Raw genomic sequence first — 18515 nt, 5'->3', positions numbered from 1 at the left:
TTATACATTTTGTCAACCTTCAATTACCATCAGTAATCTAAAGATTGTAAGTACACACAAAACATGATACAGATATCCCCAGTCCTAACTCATCAATAATCGTTTGTATCAATCTAATTCCTCATAACTAATCTCACAATGATTATTGAACCCCTAAATCTGCTCCATGTGATCTCATCTCAAACGGCACAACCTTAAACTCATATGGGGCGGCAGGTAGCACAGTAACCAAGAGCACTGTGCCAGCAACTGAGAAGTCGCCGGTTCCAATCCCCGAGCCGACCAGGTGAAAAATCTGCCGATGTGCCCCCGAGCAAGGTACCCAACCCCAATTGCTCCTGCAAGTCGCTCTGGACAAGAGCGTCTGCTAAATGACCAAAAATGCAAATGTAAATATTCTCTACTTTCTCACCCATGACGTACGTCTATGTTTGGGTGAGAAAGTTAATACGTATATTTTGTTAGAAATGTATAGGTACCTCTCAAATAATCGTTTTGTGGTGTTTTTAGCCAATTCTTAATCGACACAAATCACTTCTTCAAACATTTTACCCTGGAACCAAAAAATAGACTGTCATTTCCCAGACACTGCCCTTTCCTTTATCTCTGCAGTCGCGATGGTTATGACCTGTTTTGTTACAGTATTTACACGGGGCCTTACACTCTCTAGCAAAATTCTCTAGTCTTTCCTGACTCTCCAAAAGCCATACTCTCGCTGTGTCTAGCCCCTCCCCTCGCTGTTTCTTCAAATCCATTCCACAGTTTAGCCTCTAATTTCTCCACATCGAGATGCCCAATAAATCCATACCTCTTTTCCCAAATGGATCCATAAAAAATATTTATTCGATCCCTTCCTAACATATATCTTTCATCCCCCGTTAATTCTCGGACCTCTTTAGAATATTTATTTCCCATGGTGGAAAAATAAGAAATCCCCCCGTTTAGTAATAATTAAATCAATAATTATTTCCTTTGGGACTTATTAATGGTGCGACTTTTGAAAAATGTTATGATCTGCTTTTGTAATAAACCATTTAAATTATTCAACCCGTAACCCAGAGTTTTTTAAGACACCAGTTTTATGAAACGGATGGGACAACCATTTTTTCTCACGCGACCTATTTTAGTCCCTTCCTTGAAACAGTTATCACGTATTTCGATGGATCATTAGGTCTCACATTTATACAACCTTATACGATTTTTTACTAACACTATCCGTAACCCAGAGGTCGTAAAGCTCTAGTTTCATGAAACAGACAGAGTTAGAGCAAATCCCCAGTCGTTTATGACTCTCGACTTGTTTAATGTATATATCTCACACAATGATAATTATCTCCCTTCCTGTTTATTTTGTAAAGACTGTATCTCGTACAATCTCAATATTAACTAGTTTATTTTGGTAATAGCTATATACCTTGAGTCATTTCAGACCCCCTTCCATCCTTTTAATTATCCTATGAGATTTTGGTAACTATTCTCTGCCCTTCACAATAATTATTATTCTCATACAAGTTCAAATAATCACACCAAAATCCATGAATAAAAATTACTGACCTCCTTCCTCGCAGTTGGGATTTAAATGCTTTTTCAAATCTCGTTAACGTCTTTATCGTTCATAAGATTCATCACCGGCTTGTTTATAACCTTAACGTCGAAGGCCAGGTCTATTCTATACGGATGCTATCATCCGCCCGTGCACGGTTTTCGGTGTCCTCAGAACGATAAAGACGTATTTTGAAATCCGGCTCGAAGGACCATTTGTCACGAGAATTTCTATCTCTAATTAATCAAACTTAATGCTCTGAATAATTCCCAGAGGGTGTAAATTCTCTGGTTTAATCATGAATTAAACAAAGGTCCGCAACCAGCAAGAATGATCTGTATTTTTAATCATGGAGAGCTCTGGCGCCAAAAAACATACATACAGCTTTTATATCCCTTGACACACAAAGGCACTTTGCTCCGCCCACCTTTAAACCGTTTCTTAGTCCCCTTCACTCTGGAATGCTTTCTCAACAGTTTCTAACTTCCCCCCTCTGTTAGTGGGTTGACACTACATTATAACTCTAACATTGTTCACACATTTATACTGTATTTGGGGTGAAATCCTTTAGTTATTATTCTTAAAATACAAATTAATCTATCATTCTTGCCTAATGAAACTTTCCCTGTTGAGTCTGTGATTATGGCTATTATTTTCTCTAATGACAGCATTTCACAGACTCATTTAGGTCTGGTGTGAGTGGTCTTTCTGTGCACTTACGTCGATGTCATTGGAAGAGAACGTTAGCTGGTGGTGCTCAGAATGTTTTAGTTTTGTGGGTTCTTGATGTCGTGAGGTTGTTTATGGCATGTTCTGGGGTTTCCCACGGTATGGTTTTGTGTGCATTATAGCTAGGTGTGTGTGTGTGTATGTGTGTGTGTGTGTGTGTGTGTGTGTGTGTGTGTGTGTGTGTGAGTGTGTGTGTGTCTGTCTGTCTGTCCACGTGTATGTGTGTGTGTGAGGAGTCCTATCTTCAGCTGGGGTAAGAAGAGAACACACCGAATAAAGAAACTGATAGGTGACATCATATCCGTATCTCCCTCTCTTTATCCCGTGTCTATCTCTTTTTTCCTATCACTTTTCTCTCTCACAGTTTTCTTGGTTTTACTTTAGGAAAAAGGGAGGGAGTGAGGGAGGGAGAGAGAGGAAGAAAACATACAATCCTGTTCAGTCTTTGGGGAGCATCTTCTTCGGTTTCACAGGATTAGAGTGAGAGCTACTGGAAAACATTTTGTGTAACAAAGCTGGATTGTAATTTTCTTTTTAAATGTGTATGGTTATATTTGCACCGGTAAGTTACATTTTCATGCACTCGACATACTGCAGTTGATTAGGTGTGGTCAAATATTCAGTTACAGAATGTTTAATGAAATTCAACAGATGTATTTCAGCATTTGAGGTCCTAATGATAAGAGAATCCCATGCCTCTCCCTTAAGAATTAATTGCAAAAATTGAGAGATTTCGATAAGTTGACTTAGTGATTAGGAAGTGTACCGTTCTGCATGATCAACTAAAGTTGGTGCAATGTAAATGGAGGTGTGTAATTCTTAGTGTGACACTTGTGTTCAATCCAGCATCAGTTTCACATTGGTCTGTAAAATATTGTAGCGATCCTCGCTCTATGAGCCATGTTACAATTCCCACCAGGTGGGTTACCCCTATTGACATGATTCGTAGGGTGTTTGCCTTTCATGCCAGAGACCCTGGTTTGCTTCCCTGCCCTGCTGTTTGCTACATTGGTGTCAGAAGTTGGATGGTGAATGCGAGGCCATTGGAACGCACTGCCCAGACGTGTAAGGGGGCTTAGGTTAGTCGAAGCATGTGCCTTCCTGTTCAGAGGAGGCAGTGTAGCGATCCTCACTATATAAGCCACGTTACAATTCCCACCAAGTGGGTTAACCCTATTGACGTGATGTTTAGGGTGTTTGCCTTTCATGCCAGAGACCCGGGTTTACTTCCCTACCTGCCGTTCGCTACATTATCTTCCTGGTTTGACTTACTGTCCCACTACATGTCTTTCTGAGGAGAAATGCCTGTGTTCTCATTTGAAATGACTGGATATGAGAGCTTACTAATACCCCTCTCCCAGTGCAGGCAGTGACAAGCCTTTCCAACAGGTCCCGCTCCCTCTCTAGCCCAGGGTTTGGGTTTCCCAAACTCGGTCCTAGGGCCTCCCCTGGGTGCACGTTTTGGTTTTTGCCCTCATCATCAAGCTTTGATTATTTGAATCAGCTGTGTAGTGCTAGGGCAAAAGAAGAAAACGTGCACCCAGGGGGGCCCCCAGGACCGAGTTTAGGAAACCCTGCTCTAGCCTACTCACAGCTTGCACTCACAGCTTGCCTGTAAACCCTCATCGGTGCCTTTATTCATCCTTTCAATTATTTCCCTGTTATATAGACCTTATTTTTGTCCAAGATAATATTTACAGTGAGCCTCTCTCAATCCTTCCTTTCTCTCCTCTCCTCTGCTTTTCTACTGGTGGGTTCATTTTGACAAAACGTTAGACATAGATGATAATTCTGTGATGAGTGTGATGGAAGGAGTCAGGCGCAGTGTTTATTCCTTCGTGGACACACAAATGCGCTCAAATAGCGATCAACGACACAGGCACAGGGGAAACTCTCATCCCTGGCAAATACACTGTAACGGTAGAATCCAATAATACATAGGCACAGGGGATAATCTACCCTGGCAACAAAATTTACGAGTAGCTCCACCGAGCTACACTACTCTCACAAATAACAATAACCCACAAGGACAAGGGGGCAGACGGAACACTTATACACGGACTAATGAGGGGATTAGAACCAGGTGTGTGTGATTGACAAGACAAGACAAAGGTGATGATGATTGGGGCGGCAGTGGTTAGTAAGCTGGTGACGACGAACGCCAAAGCCTGCCCAAACAAGGAGGGGAGGCAGCCTCGGCCGAAGTCGTGACAAATTCAGTCTGTACAGTAACATTATATTATGTCCTTGCTAATGATAACTATTACTGCTCCCAGAGCTCTGGGTGGGGGGCTGAAAATGAGACTATGTATGAGTAGTGCTTATACATGTGAATCTGCGTCTCCTAGTTCTCATGGTGGTGGAGTGTTTGGCTCAGTTGCAGCATGTGAACTATCTCTCAAGCTCTGTTTGGAGGATCCCCATACAAACAAACCTGATATATATTTCAGCCAACAGACTGGACAAGTGTGTGTGTGTGTGTTTGTTTGTTGATGTATGTGCGTATGCATGTTATGTCATGTGTATGTGTGGCAGTGTATGCATGTCTCCATAGCACTAGTCGTTTTTCAGAGATGGATCTACAGTCTCAGCAGTGACCCCTGGGAGAGGAGAAGCTGTGGTCCTATTGTGGGCATGCCAAGTGGAGCACAAGAGGAATACAGAGGATGTTTCTGTCACATTGACTTTGCACTCTCTTCAGTCTGTCAGTACAGTACTAATGACTGCCCTCTGCGATATGGGTGTCTTGTTAAAGACACCTAATGTATTTTGTTATTGCATGTTATGTGTCCAGACACCTGACATGTCTGGAACTATAGCTACTCTCAGTGAGAATGGGGAACAGGTTGAAGGCGCAGATAGCTGATTTGAGCGATTTATATTGTCAGCTGTTTTTTATGCAGCATGTTGATACCCTATTATCCTTGCTGGAATGGTCCAGGTCCAAGTGTTAATAATACTCCTGTGTCTGTTTGTTTCATAATGGAACATTGGCATCTGAGTCATTGTCACGCCCTGGCTCTGGGGACTCTTAAATGTTGAGCCAGGGTGTGGAGTTTCTATGTTGTATTTTCTATGTTGTGTTTTCTAGATTGTGTGGATCTATGTTGGCCAGGGTGGTTCCCAATCAGAGGCAGCTGTAACTCGTTGTCTCTGATTGGGGACCATACTTAGGCAGCCTGTTTGGCACTAGTCGGTGTGGGATCTTGTTCCGTTGAGGTTTGTTTTGTGTAACCTAGGACTTCACGTTTCGTTTGTTTGTTGTTTTGTCGTGTGTTAAGTACTTAATAAAATGTACGCTTATCACGCTGCGCCTTGGTCCGTATCTTCAGTAAACGATCGTGACAGAAGATCCCACCAAAAGAGGACCAAGCAGCGTGTCCAGGAACAGACAGCCTGGACCTGGGAGGAGATCCTGGACGGGAAGGGATCCTGGACTTGGGAGGAGATTCAGGCCGGAATGGATCACCGTCCTTGGGAGGAGACTGTAGAGAGGAGCAGCGGCTATAGAGAGGAGCAGCGGCAACGCAGAGAGTACCGCCCGAGGAGGAAGCCCGAGAGACAGCCCCAATATTTTTTTTTGGGGGGGGCTAAAAGGGTGGTTGGCGGAGCCTAGGGTTAGAGCAGAGCCAACTCCCCGTACTCAGGCTAGGAAGCGTGTGACTGGGCAGGCTCCGTGTTATGCGGAGCCACGTACTGTGCCGCGAGTGTTCCGGCACAGTCCTGTACGTCCTGTGCTAGCACCACGCACGTGTCGTGCAAAGATGGGCATTCAGCCAGGACGGGGTGTGCCGGCTCAACGCTCGTGGTCTCCAGTATGCCTCCTCGGTCCCGTATATCCTGCGCCAGTGCCACGTGCTGTAGCGCCAGTACGAGTGCACAGCCCCGTACTTCCTGTGCTGATGCCTCACACATATTGTGTGGAAGTAGGCATTCAGCCAGGACAGGTTGTGTCAGCTCTCCGCTCCAGACCTCCAGTCCGCCTCCACAGTCCGGGCCCGGCCCGTTCCGGCTCCCCGCACCAAGCCAGTGGTGCGTGTTCCCAGTCCAGCCCGGCCTGTTCCTGCTCCCCGCACCAAGCCAGTGGTGCGTGTTCCCAGTCCGGTCCGGCCTGTTCCTGTCCCTAGCGCCAAGCCAGTGGTGCGCGTCGCCAGCCCGGTCCGGCCTGTTCCTGTCCCTCGCACCAAGCCAGTGGTGCGCGTCGCCAGCCCGGTCCGACCTGTTCCTGCCCCTCGCACCAAGCCAGTGGTGCGCGTCGCCAGCCTGGTCCGGCCTGTTCCTGCCCCTCGCACCAAGCCAGTGGTGCGCGTCGCTAGCCCGGTCCGGCCTGTTCCTGCTCCCTGCACCAAGCCAGTGGTGTGCGTCGTCAGCCCGGTCCGGCCCGTTCCTGCTCCCCGCACCAAGCCAGTGGTGCGCGTCGTCAGCCCGGTCCGGCCCGTTCCTGCTCCCCGCACCAAGGCAGTGGTGCGCGTCGTCAGCCCGGTGCGGCCCGTTCCTGCTCCCCGCACCAAGCTAGTGGTTCGCGTCGTCAGCCCGGTCCGGCCCGTTCCTGCTCCCCGCACCAAGCCAGTGGTGCGCGTCATCAGCCCGGTCCGGCCCGTTCCTGCGCCCCGCACCAAGCCAGTGTGTCCAGTCCGGCACGGCCAGTGCCTGTTCCACCGGTGCCTCGTCCGGCACCGGTCAGCTGCGCCACTCCGGAGCCAGAGCAATCCGCTCCACCAGGGTCCGGTCCAACTCCAGTCAGCGGATCCACTCCGGAGCCAGAGCAATCCGCTCCACCGGTGCCCAGTCCAGCTCCGGCCAGCGGCTCCAGTCCGGAGCCTGTACAGATCGATCCACCATCGTCGGGTCCAGCTCCAGTCAGCGGTGCCAGACCAGACCAGGGGCGCAACGGGGAGGTGGAGAGAAAGTGGTGGTCACGCCCGGAGCCGGATCCGCCTCCGAGGCGGAATGCCGACCCGGCCCCTACCCTGTTGTGTTTGTGTGGCGCGGTCGCAGTCTGTGCCTTTGGGGGGGGTACTGTCATGCCCTGGCTCTGGGGACTCTTAAATGTTGAGCCAGGGTGTAGAGTTTCTATGTTGTATTTTCTATGTTGTGTTTTCTAGATCATGTGGATCTATGTTGGCCAGGGTGGTTCCCAATCAGAGGCAGCTGTAACTCGTTGTCTCTGATTGGGGACAATACTTAGGCAGCCTGTTTGGCACTAGTCGTGTGGGATCTTGTTCCGTTGAGGTTTGTTTTGTGTAACCTAGGACTTCACGTTTCGTTTGTTTGTTGTTTTGTCGTGTGTTAAGTACTTAATAAAATGTACGCTTATCACGCTGCGCCTTGGTCCGTATCTTCAGTAAACGATCGTGACAGTCATCTACTAAAATCTAATTCCCACTCGTGATGAGACTTTGCTTTTGTATTTTTCATTCTCCGCACATTGCATAAAAAGCAAGCTCAATCTGCTGTACGGGCAAGCGGGCGGTGAGAGGCCTAACATCTCAGTATGAGCCCATTCTGTTCTCAGTCCTTGGCTAATGTGCTTCATCAGGCCTGTAACTTACAGAGGCCACTCACGTTGAAAATAGTTTATCTTCTCTCTCTCTCGCTATCTCTCTGTCTTTCTCTCTCTCTCAACCTGTCTCACTCTTTGGTGGTTGTGTACTCCAGAGATTGCTGTTGGTAGCCGTAGCCATGTCACTGCCTCTTAGTCTAACTCTGCAGGGAGAATCCACCACAGAGAAAGTGGTGCTGGATATTAATTACCTGTGTGTGTGGGAGGGGGCCTAATTGAAATTGATCACTGCTTTGCCTGCCGGAAGACCAACAAAATAATTGGGAGGGATTAGAGCTGCCCTTTATCTACTTCCCCAGAGTCAGATGAACTCATGGAGTTTCGCAAGCCAATGCTAACTAGCGTTAGCGGCATGCAGATATCCATAGACTTCCAGTTATTGCGCTAACGCTAGTTAGCATTGGCTCCTGAAACTACCTCTAACTTCCTTCATACTGGACACAGAGGCATAAACATGGTATCCACAAGTTCATCTGACTCTGGGGAAGTAGATAAAGGGCCTCATTGCCAAAATCCCAAAGTATCCTTTTAACAATTAAGTGCCTTACTGTGATTGTTTTCAATAAAAATTGTCAATAAGAAACAATAATATCTTCTTAGCAAAGAGCCATTTCTCAAGCAAGAAATTTGCTAGGACTGTCTGGGAGTTGTCTGAGTGGGGAGAGGAAAATGGAAAACGAGCTGTTATTGGCATAGAGGTTTGGAACTCTCTGTCTTATTGGTCTATTAACTAATTTACCACCTGGTGATGTCACCATGCAGGCCAAAATTCCATCCCACCAAAACAGGCAGAAATTTCAGGCGGTCTTTTCAAACAGCTCTTACCCTAAAAGGACATTACCATAATTTTCACAATTTCACAGTATTATTCCAACCTCATAGTGTGGAAATGTATATAAAACACAGTCTCATTTTTGACTGCACTGGGCCTTTAATAGACCAATAAAGAGAGTTCCAATCCTCTCTGCCAAAAACAGCTAGTTTTCAGGTTACATATCCCTCCCATTAGGGCCCTCACTCAGACCAGACTCTTAGCTAAATTCTTGCTTGTGTAATTGTTCTTTGCTAAACAGCTAATATTGTTTCTTTTTGACAATTTTAATGGAAAACTATTACAGTAAGGTGCATGTACATAATTGTGAAGCAGAAATTATTTGATATTGAGATAAAAAAAAACACATGCATTGGGCCTTTAAATGGTCAGGCTAATTACTCCTTAACAGAGTTACAATTCGATAATTTTGTTGTTTTTGTTTGTATGTCTCTCAACAGCTTTTTGCCATTTTTGCATTTGCAACATGTGGAGGCTACAGTGGACAGCTGCGGGTTAGTGTGGACTGTCAGCTTGACAAGGCCAGCAGCAACCTCAGTATTGGCATCGATTTTGCTTATCCTTTTAGGTAAGAAACTCTTTCTAGTAACATTTCAGACACATAATAGTAATGCAACTCAAGGACAAATACGAGCACATTTGGGTTAGAGGTATTTTTTCTCCATTTCCAGCGCAGCCCCATGAATGTTCATTAATGAACCAAAGAGAATAGGAGTCATCATCTCCAACTCTGTTGCTCCTCATAAACATTCCTTTGTTGTCTGTGTTTCTGTGTGTGTTTGTGTTTGTGTGCGTGTGTGTGTGTGCACGCATGTGCGTTTCAACACCAGCCTAGCGGGTTAATAATTGAGACAATTTCAGATATAGTTTCTAACACCATATGGAAGATTTAGTCAAGCCAATTAAGATCCATCTGTGTGGCACTCTGAAAGCTATTATGCAGCCAAACAAAGTGATAGTGATTAGCACCAGACAAGATGTCTAAAATGCTGTCAGTAGTAGCTTTGATAATATTCACTTGAGACACACGAAATAAGAGAATCAGCAGTCATTTGATGTCTTTTAACAGACGTATTCTCTCCATTATTTAAAGAGTGGCTACAGGTGTTTTATACTCCTCTTTTCTCCACTCTGTGTCAGGTTGCACCAGGTGTCCTTCGAGGCGCCGCTATGTGATGGGAGGAGGAGGGAGAGGCTCTTCCTCATTGGGGACTACTCTTCCTCGGCTGAGTTCTTCGTCACTATCGCTGTGTTTGCCTTCCTCTACTCCCTCATGGCCACCATAGTCTACATCTTCTTCCAGATCAAGTACCGCGAGAACAACCGAGGCCCTCTCATCGTGAGCTGCTCACCTTCTCTGTGTTCAAACCTCCACGGATTATATCTCCTTTTGAATAAGATAGCATGCTATGTGTTTATAATGCTTCCATGCTGCAATATATTTTGTATACTGTACCCAGTCCCTGCACCTTTGACATCTGCTGGTTGTGCAAATAGTAACTTGATCACTATTCAGTAACACGTCCCCCTCCCCTCTCAGGACTTCATAGTGACCGTGGTGTTCGCCTTCATGTGGCTGGTCAGTTCTTCGGCCTGGGCTCAGGCCTTGTCGGACGTCAAGGTGGCCACAGACCCAGATGAGGTGCAGGAGCTCATGTCTGCCTGTAAGGTCATGACCAACAAGTGTGGCTCAGTGCAAGGACCCCACTGGTCAGGCCTCAACACCTCTGTGGTACGTCAGACTGTGAACCACACACTACCACATTACAACACACACACCACATCTATGGTTTGTTTTGTTGTGATATACTCTGTCTCTCCCCAGGTGTTTGGCTTCCTAAACTTCGTCCTGTGGGCAGGAAACATCTGGTTTGTTTTCAAGGAGACTGGCTGGCATAAGGGAGGACCTGCTCGGTACGCTGGAGCGCCGCCCGAAAAACAGGCTGTGACCTTCAACCAGCAGCAGCCCTACAACCAGGGCAGCTTCGACCAGTCAGGAGGCTACACTGCCCAGGGAGACCGGGAGCAGGCGTCAGAATACAGTCCTGTGGGCGGACCCACCTCCTACTCCAATCAGATGTAGCCTTGCAGTCTGATTGGCACATCAGCGTTCTATAAGGGAAAGTTAAATCAGGGGTTAAGGAAGGAAGGGGTTGAAGGGAGGGAGGGGGCATGAGGGGCTAGCTCAGTTTGATCCTCTGATGCATCACAATGTTGGTGTCCTGTTTGTGCGAAAACATAAAAAAGATTGCCCAAATTTCTCCAAATTACCTTAATTCTTAGGTAAAAATATTCTGGTGCCAGAAAAGGTAAGTTGTCGATTGATACAGTTACATGCGTTGTATTTTGAAGTATTGTATAAAATCTAGATTTTGGTTACGATTTTAGATGTGTTGTTTTCCTGAATGTTGTATTGCCTGTGGTTTGAGTCGGTTTACAGTTTCTCTTTTTCTGTGCTAGGTGCAATGCCACAGACCTTTTTAACTAGACGTCTTTTTCAAACTGGTTTGCACTGTGGTGAAAGCGAAATGTCGTCTACAATTGTATAATTCTTGAAGTTTCCTATATAGTCTTGACAAGGTGCATGAAGTTGTCCATGTGTTTCTATGCCTGTTTGTGCACATTCTAATTATGAAACCGGCAGGATTTCAACTCAGAGTTACAGCAAGGTAACAGCAGTAGTTTATTCCACTGCATCATTATTCTAATTTTATTTCATAGCTTGTATTGATTTATCTTTTTTCAAGACATCCTTTATAGTATATATTTTGATAAAAATGTGCTATTATTTTTAATATTTAGAATGATTAGTTAAATTGTATCAAGTTTCATTTCACTGCACAAAGGAAGAATTGCTCTCTGTCTGCCATATAGTTACCTTTCATTACACAAGATGCCCTTGCTCATAAAGGAGTTTTTGATGTTGGTGTTAACAATTGTAAATGGGAAAAGTGTTTGTACCCACTCTGTTTACAAATGGTCGCTCTTGATTCAAATGAAAGCAACCGTGTTTTATGCTGTGCTCAGACTAATGTGAAATAAATAATAATTTCATACACATCCTAGAGCTAGCTAGCTGACTCCATTTAAGCACAAGGCCCCAGTGAAAAAGGGCCAGAAGAACCTAGTTGCAATTAGAACAGTGAGCTCAGCCAAGCTTGTCTGTATAACCATTATCTGTCATGTTTTCTCTGTCTTGAATTCTATAAACATAGTAATTCAGGTTTGTACAACTTTGGACATTTTGTGCAATGAATAAAAATAACACTGATGAGACTATGTCTGATCTTGATGATGATAATGAATTAACCCTGTGTCTTGAGCTCCAAAGCATGTGGCTTTTCTTTTTTTTTTTATGGAGAATATTTTTTTTTTGTACTTGCTCTTCTGTCTGTGTAACATTATTATAATTTGAACAATTTGAAAACCATTTACCAGTATTTGTAATCTGTTTATGATTACTGAGTGTGGATGATATTTTACAAGCATTTTGAATAATGATAATAAAGATGTTGGACAAATCCATATTCATGGTGTGTTCTCTTTCTCTCTCTCAGGCATTTGCACAAAGAGTGCCTTTGGGAACATGGCAATGGCACACATGTTCCCAAAGGCACTCTTTGTGCAAATGCCTGAGAGAGAGAAAGAGAACACACCATGAATATGGATTTGTCCAACATCTTTATTAGCAGTATCCCTAATGGGCCAGGCTAACTCCAGCACAGAGGTACCTGATTCACCCCTTACCCTGCCCCAACACAATGCCCCAGGAACCACTACGTGCCCAGGTAGAGCACCACCTTTAAACACACCTCAGCTTGGTTACCATAGGGATGGGAGGATGGGCCATCAGCATCTATCAGATGGTTGAGCAGAAACAGCGTTTCCCAGAGAGAGGCAGGCAGTTAAGTATGTGGCCCTTTGTTTACCCTCACCAGAGTGAAGGAATTCTGCTAGCAAGCAAGCAAAGAAACCTAAACCCAGACTTTATGTCTCAAACTAAATGATCAGTGTCCACTGAACCTGAATCAGCAGACAGGAATCCCTGCGTATTGAGTCCTGAATCAGCAGACAGGAATCCGTGGGTATTGAGTCCAGCAGTCATTTGTCCCCAAGCTTTGGAATGAAAGGTATCTGGCTGCATTTATTAGTTTAACTTGGGAATCTAACAATTAGCATCTGACCTGACAACAGAGATTCCTCATTGCTATTCTCAGGGAACAGCACTTCTGTATTTAAGATGATCCAATCTGGAGCTCAGATTGACTGTATTACTTTGGCCCTAACAAACAGCACCTAAGCGCGCAGGGGGCTTGGTCACAGTAAGGCTAATGTTTGCCTAAGAACACCTGTTGCCAAGTGACACTAAAGCTTCCTGTTAATTTGGGTGGTTCAACATCAAACCAAAGAACACAAGTCAAATAGGATTTCAAACAATAGTCAATCCAGCTTCTAAGGTGTCGAACAGGTATGTGAACCTATTGGACCATTACATGTTAACCTTTCTATACCAGTTTCTAATAGCATACAGTAGTGTCCAAGTCAGACTATGTGGGAGATTGCCATTGCTATCAGTTTGCTTAGTACTATTTGCTCCTGGTTCGTTGAAACAGGGTTAAAGTGTCCAAACAGCTGTCCTCCATTGAAGGTAGGTACAGTATGGTCGCTGCCTCGTTGTCACTCAGCTACTGTAAGCTTATGTGCTTTTATTGCTGCATCTGAATTTATTTATTTATTATTGGGTCTCTCTCTGTGCTGCTCTTTTACAGCTCTGCCGGGTCAACAGAGAAGTGGTCAGGGAGAGGTTATTCACAGTTTCAGGCATTTGCCAGGGTAATTACACTTAACAAAAATATAAACACAACATGTAAAGTGTTGGTCCCTTGTTTGTTGTGCACAAATTTGTTTACATCCCTGTTAGTGAGCATTTCTCTTTTGCCAAGGTAATCTATCCACCTGACAGGTGTGGCATATCAAGAAGCTGGTTAAACAGCATGATCATTATACAGGTGCACCTTGTTCTGGGGACAATAAAAGGCCACTCTAAAATGTGCAGTTTTGTCACACAACACAATGCCACAGATGTCTCAAGTTTTGAGGGAGCATGCAATTGGCATGCTGACTGCAGAAATGTCCACCAGAGCTGTTGACAGAGAATTTAATGTTCATTTCTCCACCATGAGCCGCCTCCAACGTCGTTTTAGAGAATTTGGTAGTACGTACAACCGGCCTCACAACTGCAGACCACATGTATGGCGTCATGTGGGCGAATGGTTTGCTGATGTCAATGTTGTGAACAGAGTGCCCCATGGTGGCAGTGGGGTTATGGTATGAGCAGGCATAAGCTATGGACAACAAACACAACTGCATTTTATCGATGGCAATTTGAATGCACAGAAATACCGTGACGAGATCCTGAGGTCCATTGTGAGGCCCATATCATTTAAGGTATCTGTGACCAACAGATGCATATCTGTATTCCCAGTCATAAGAAATCCATAGATTAGGACCTAATTAATTAATTTCAATTGACTGATTTCTTCATATGAACTGTAACTCAGTAAAATCGTTGAAATTGTTGCATGTTGCGTTTATATTTTTGTTCAGTATAGATGTACTCACCCAGTTTCAGCCTTTTACCAGGGTAAGAGAAATTACTCACAGTTTCAGGCTTCTACCGGGGTAAGGAAATAGAGGGCACATGACTACAGCCCTTCACTCACAGCACTAAAGTCCTTTTACCAGTTTCTTGGATTTCTCCAGACACATTCTTTTTGGGAAAGCTTTTCTACCTTAATTTCATATTTGTACCATACAATTTCTCGACTCAAAAGAATTTGACTCCAGTTGAGCTCCTGTATTTTCTCATCAGTTCAGACTACTGTACTAAAATCTTAGGTCCATTCTAGTATGGCTATCGAGTGACTACACTCTGACCACCATCATCATCAAGGCATCAGAGAGCCCTCCTGTGGTTGTGGAGGTGCACTGCATCTCTCTGGAGGGGTTTTGGATCAGGGCACACTGAGCTAGTAGCATGGCCTTCCTGACTAACTGCAGTGTGCTGCTGTGTGGCGTCTGTATCTGTGCTTGTCTCTCTGCGCCAATAGGCTGTGGCCATTAAGAGCAGGACCAATACACACCAGCCAAGAGGCCTTAACTCCTCTCTGCAGCCTCTTCTCTCCATCACACAAGACTGATGTCTCTCTCTGGATATCACTATTTTATCCCAACACACCCTGACATCCGAGACTATGTATAGAATATGCATAGAATAGAACATGTGTATTCTTGGCTGTCAGGGTGTGTCTGTGTCAGGGTAAAATAATTATATCCAGTGAGAGACATCTGTGACAGTGTAAACACTGTAATGACTGGACAGAAATGTAGCAAATCATATAGGCCTAATCTCCTAAATTCACTTAAGGAACATCATTGATTTATTTACGACAGAGGGTGTTCCAGCATGTTCAATAATGTTAGCATTTTGTCATCTCTTGCAGGGTCAGGAGTTGAAGTCAAAGTACAAGGAGATCTATGATGAACTGGCGGAAGATAGGGAGAGGAGGATAGTGCTCGAAGACTTTCTGCTCCTCATCATCAGCCTGTCTGTCACATCAGATCTGCTGCCAGAGATCCAAACATCTACACTGTAGTCTAGGCTACTACACAACCAACATACCCTACTGTATAAGCAACATAAAGTATTTGCTCAATAGGTCCAAGACAGGCAAACCTCAGAATAAATGAAGATACAATGACAAAAGACTGCATTTTATGGAGCATTATGTTGCTTTACACAACAGAGACAAGACAGTGATATGCAGTCAGTTGACTCTGTGTGGTGCATGCACTAGTAAATTATGCTCCATCTCTATACCTCATTAACTTGGCAATGTTCTTTCCTTAGAAGACATGGCATCTCAGCCAATCTCCAGGCAGCAGGATGCTCCCACTGGGCCCTACAGTGTGACTCAATGGAACTGTCTTATAATGATATCAAGTGAAACAAACAGCCACCCTCTTCCCCTCGCTTACTCATCAGAAACAAATGCTATTCTAACCCTGTTCAGGGAGAATAATGATATTAAAATCAAATCAAATGTTATTGGTCACATACATGTGTTTAGCAGATGTTATTGCGGGTGTAGCGAAATGCTTGTGCTTCTTGCTCCGACAGTGCAGTAATATCTAACAAGTAATATCTAACAATTTCACAAAATATACAGTGGGGAAAAAAAGTATTTAGTCAGCCACCAATTGTGCAAGTTCTCCCACTTAAAAAGATGAGAGAGGCCTGTAATTTTCATCATAGGTACACGTCAACTATGACAGACAAAATGAGAAAAAAAATCCTGAAAATCACATTGTAGGATTTTTGATGAATTTATTTGCAAATTATGGTGGAAAATAAGTATTTGGTCAATAACAAAAGTTTCTCAATACTTTGTTATATACCCTTTGTTGGCAATGACACAGGTCAAACGTTTTCTGTAAGTCTTCACAAGGTTTTCACACACTGTTGCTGGTATTTTGGCCCATTCCTCCATGCAGATCTCCTCTAGAGCAGTGATATTTTGGGGCTGTCGCTGGGCAACACGGACTTTCAACTCCCTCCAAAGATTTTCTATGGGGTTGAGATCTGGGGACTGGCTAGGCCACTCCAGGACCTTGAAATGCTTCTTACGAAGCCACTCCTTCGTTGCCCGGGCGGTGTGTTTGGGATCATTGTCATGCTGAAAGACCCAGCCACGTTTCATCTTCAATGCCCTTGCTGATGGAAGGAGGTTTTCACTCAAAATCTCACGATACATGGCCCCATTCGTTCTTTCCTTTACACGGATCAGTCGTCCTGGTCCCTTTGCAGAAAAACAGCCTCAAAGCACGATGTTTCCACCCCCATGCTTCACAGTAGGTATGGTGCTCTTTGGATGCAACTCAGCATTCTTTGTCCTCCAAACACGACGAGTTGAGTTTTTACCAAAAAGTTATATTTTGGTTTCATCTGACCATATGACATTCTCCCAATCCTCTTCTAGATCATCCAAATGCACTCTAGCAAACTTCAGACGGGCCTGGACATGTACTGGCTTAAGCAGGGGGACACGTCTGGCACTGCAGGATTTGAGTCCCTGGCGGCGTAGTGTGTTACTGATGGTAGGCTTTGTTACTTTGGTCCCAGCTCTCTGCAGGTCATTCACTAGGTCCCCCCGTGTGGTTCTGGGATTTTTGCTCACCATACTTGTGATCATTATGACCCCACGGGGTGAGATCTTGCGTGGAGCCCCAGATCGAGGGATATTATCAGTGGTCTTGTATGTCTTCCATTTCCTAATAATTGCTCCCACAGTTGATTTCTTCAAACCAAGCTGCTTACCTATTGCAGATTCAGTCTTCCCAGCCTGGTGCAGGTCTACAATGTTGTTTCTGGTGTCCTTTGACAGCTCTTTGGCCATAGTGGAGTTTGGAGTGTGACTGTTTGAGGTTGTGGACAGGTGTCTTTTATACTGATAACAAGTTCAAACAGGTGTCATTAATACAGGTAATGAGTGGAGGACAGAGGAGCCTCTTAAAGAATAAGTTACAGGTCTGTGAGAGCCAGAAATCTTGCTTGTTTGTAGGTGACCAAATTCTTATTTTCCACCATAATTTGCAAATAAATTCATTAAAAATCCTACAATGTGATTTTCTGGATTCTTTTTCTCAATTTGTCTGTCATAGTTGACGTGTACCTATGATGAAAATTACAGGCCTCTCTCATCTTTTTAAGTGGGAGAACTTGCACAATTGGTGGCTGACTAAATACTATTTTTCCCCACTTTTATAGAGAGGGTAGAGTTGAGATTGCATAGGATTTTCCTTTCTATTTTGTATATATGGATTTGAAGTTTATGTCAATCAGTGCCAGGGGGATACGAAACCTGTTGAAGAGGAAAGCTTTTTTTTTTTTGTAAGGACTGCAACGCAGATCTTGTATTCGTTCAAGAAACACAGTCATGCAAAGAGGATTATACGTTTTTGAAAAATCAGTGGGGCAGTGACATTTTCTTGGCCCATGGGACTAATCATTCAGCTGGGGTTGCAATTTTAGCACACAATTTCAAAGGGACATTTTTGTTTACTCAAATGGACACCAATGGACATTGGCTAGTAGCAGTCATCAAAAGCAGGAAATCAAAAGTAACCGATTGGATCCTATCGTTTAAATTTTTTATTTTTTTTTAACAATACACAACATCCACATACAAACGAAAACATACAGATGCACACAAATATCCACAACATCACCCCAGACTCACCTGCTCACAACCCCATCTACAGCTCCCACCTAAAGACTCTCAAGATTCTCTGGTCTGATGAAACCAAGATTGAACTCTTTGGCCTGAATGCCAAGTGTCACGTCTGGAGAAAACCTGGCACCATTCCTACGGTGAAGCATGGTGGTGGCAGCATCATGCTGTGGGGATGTTTTTCAGCGGCAGTGACTGGGAGACTAGTCAGGAGAGGCAAAGATGAACGGAGCAAAGTACGGAGAGATCCTTGACGAAAACCTGCTCCAGAGTGCTCAGGATCTCAGACTGGGGTGAAGGTTCACCTTCCAACAGGACAACGACCCTAAGCACACAGCCAAGACAACGCAGGAGTGGCTTCGGGACAACTCTCTGAATGTCCTCGAGTGGCCCAGCCAGAGCCCAGACTTGAACCCGATCGAACATCTCTGAAGAGACCTGAAAATAGCTGTGCAGCAACGCTCCCCATCCAACCTGACAGAGCTTGAGAGGATCTGCAGAGAAGAATGGGAGAAAATCCACAAATACAGGTGTGCCAACCATGTAGCGTCATACCCA

General features: G+C 44.6%; 1 protein-coding gene across 1 annotated transcript in view; it reads left to right on the top strand.

Annotated features, from left to right (window-relative positions):
• Nucleotides 1-11945, top strand: part of LOC311138368 (synaptoporin-like) — a gene marked incomplete at its 5' end in the record, with an annotated part of 56309 nt that extends 44364 nt beyond the window's left edge. The window contains 4 exons of the mRNA XM_084173028.1: nucleotides 9108-9235; nucleotides 9808-10006; nucleotides 10208-10399; nucleotides 10493-11945. Of these exons, the coding sequence (XP_084029154.1) occupies nucleotides 9108-9235; nucleotides 9808-10006; nucleotides 10208-10399; nucleotides 10493-10750 (777 nt within the window). The 3' untranslated portion in view covers nucleotides 10751-11945. The remainder of the gene's footprint in view (nucleotides 1-9107; nucleotides 9236-9807; nucleotides 10007-10207; nucleotides 10400-10492) is intronic.
• Nucleotides 11946-18515: the final 6570 nt, after the last annotated feature.

The sequence above is a fragment of the Coregonus lavaretus genome (genome assembly GCF_964263955.1).
Source record: "Coregonus lavaretus genome assembly, chromosome: 12".
In the NCBI taxonomy this organism is placed as follows: Eukaryota; Metazoa; Chordata; class Actinopteri; order Salmoniformes; family Salmonidae; genus Coregonus; species Coregonus lavaretus.
Note: the sequence above shows the minus strand (reverse complement) of the source record. Positions and strands in the feature narration are given on the sequence as shown.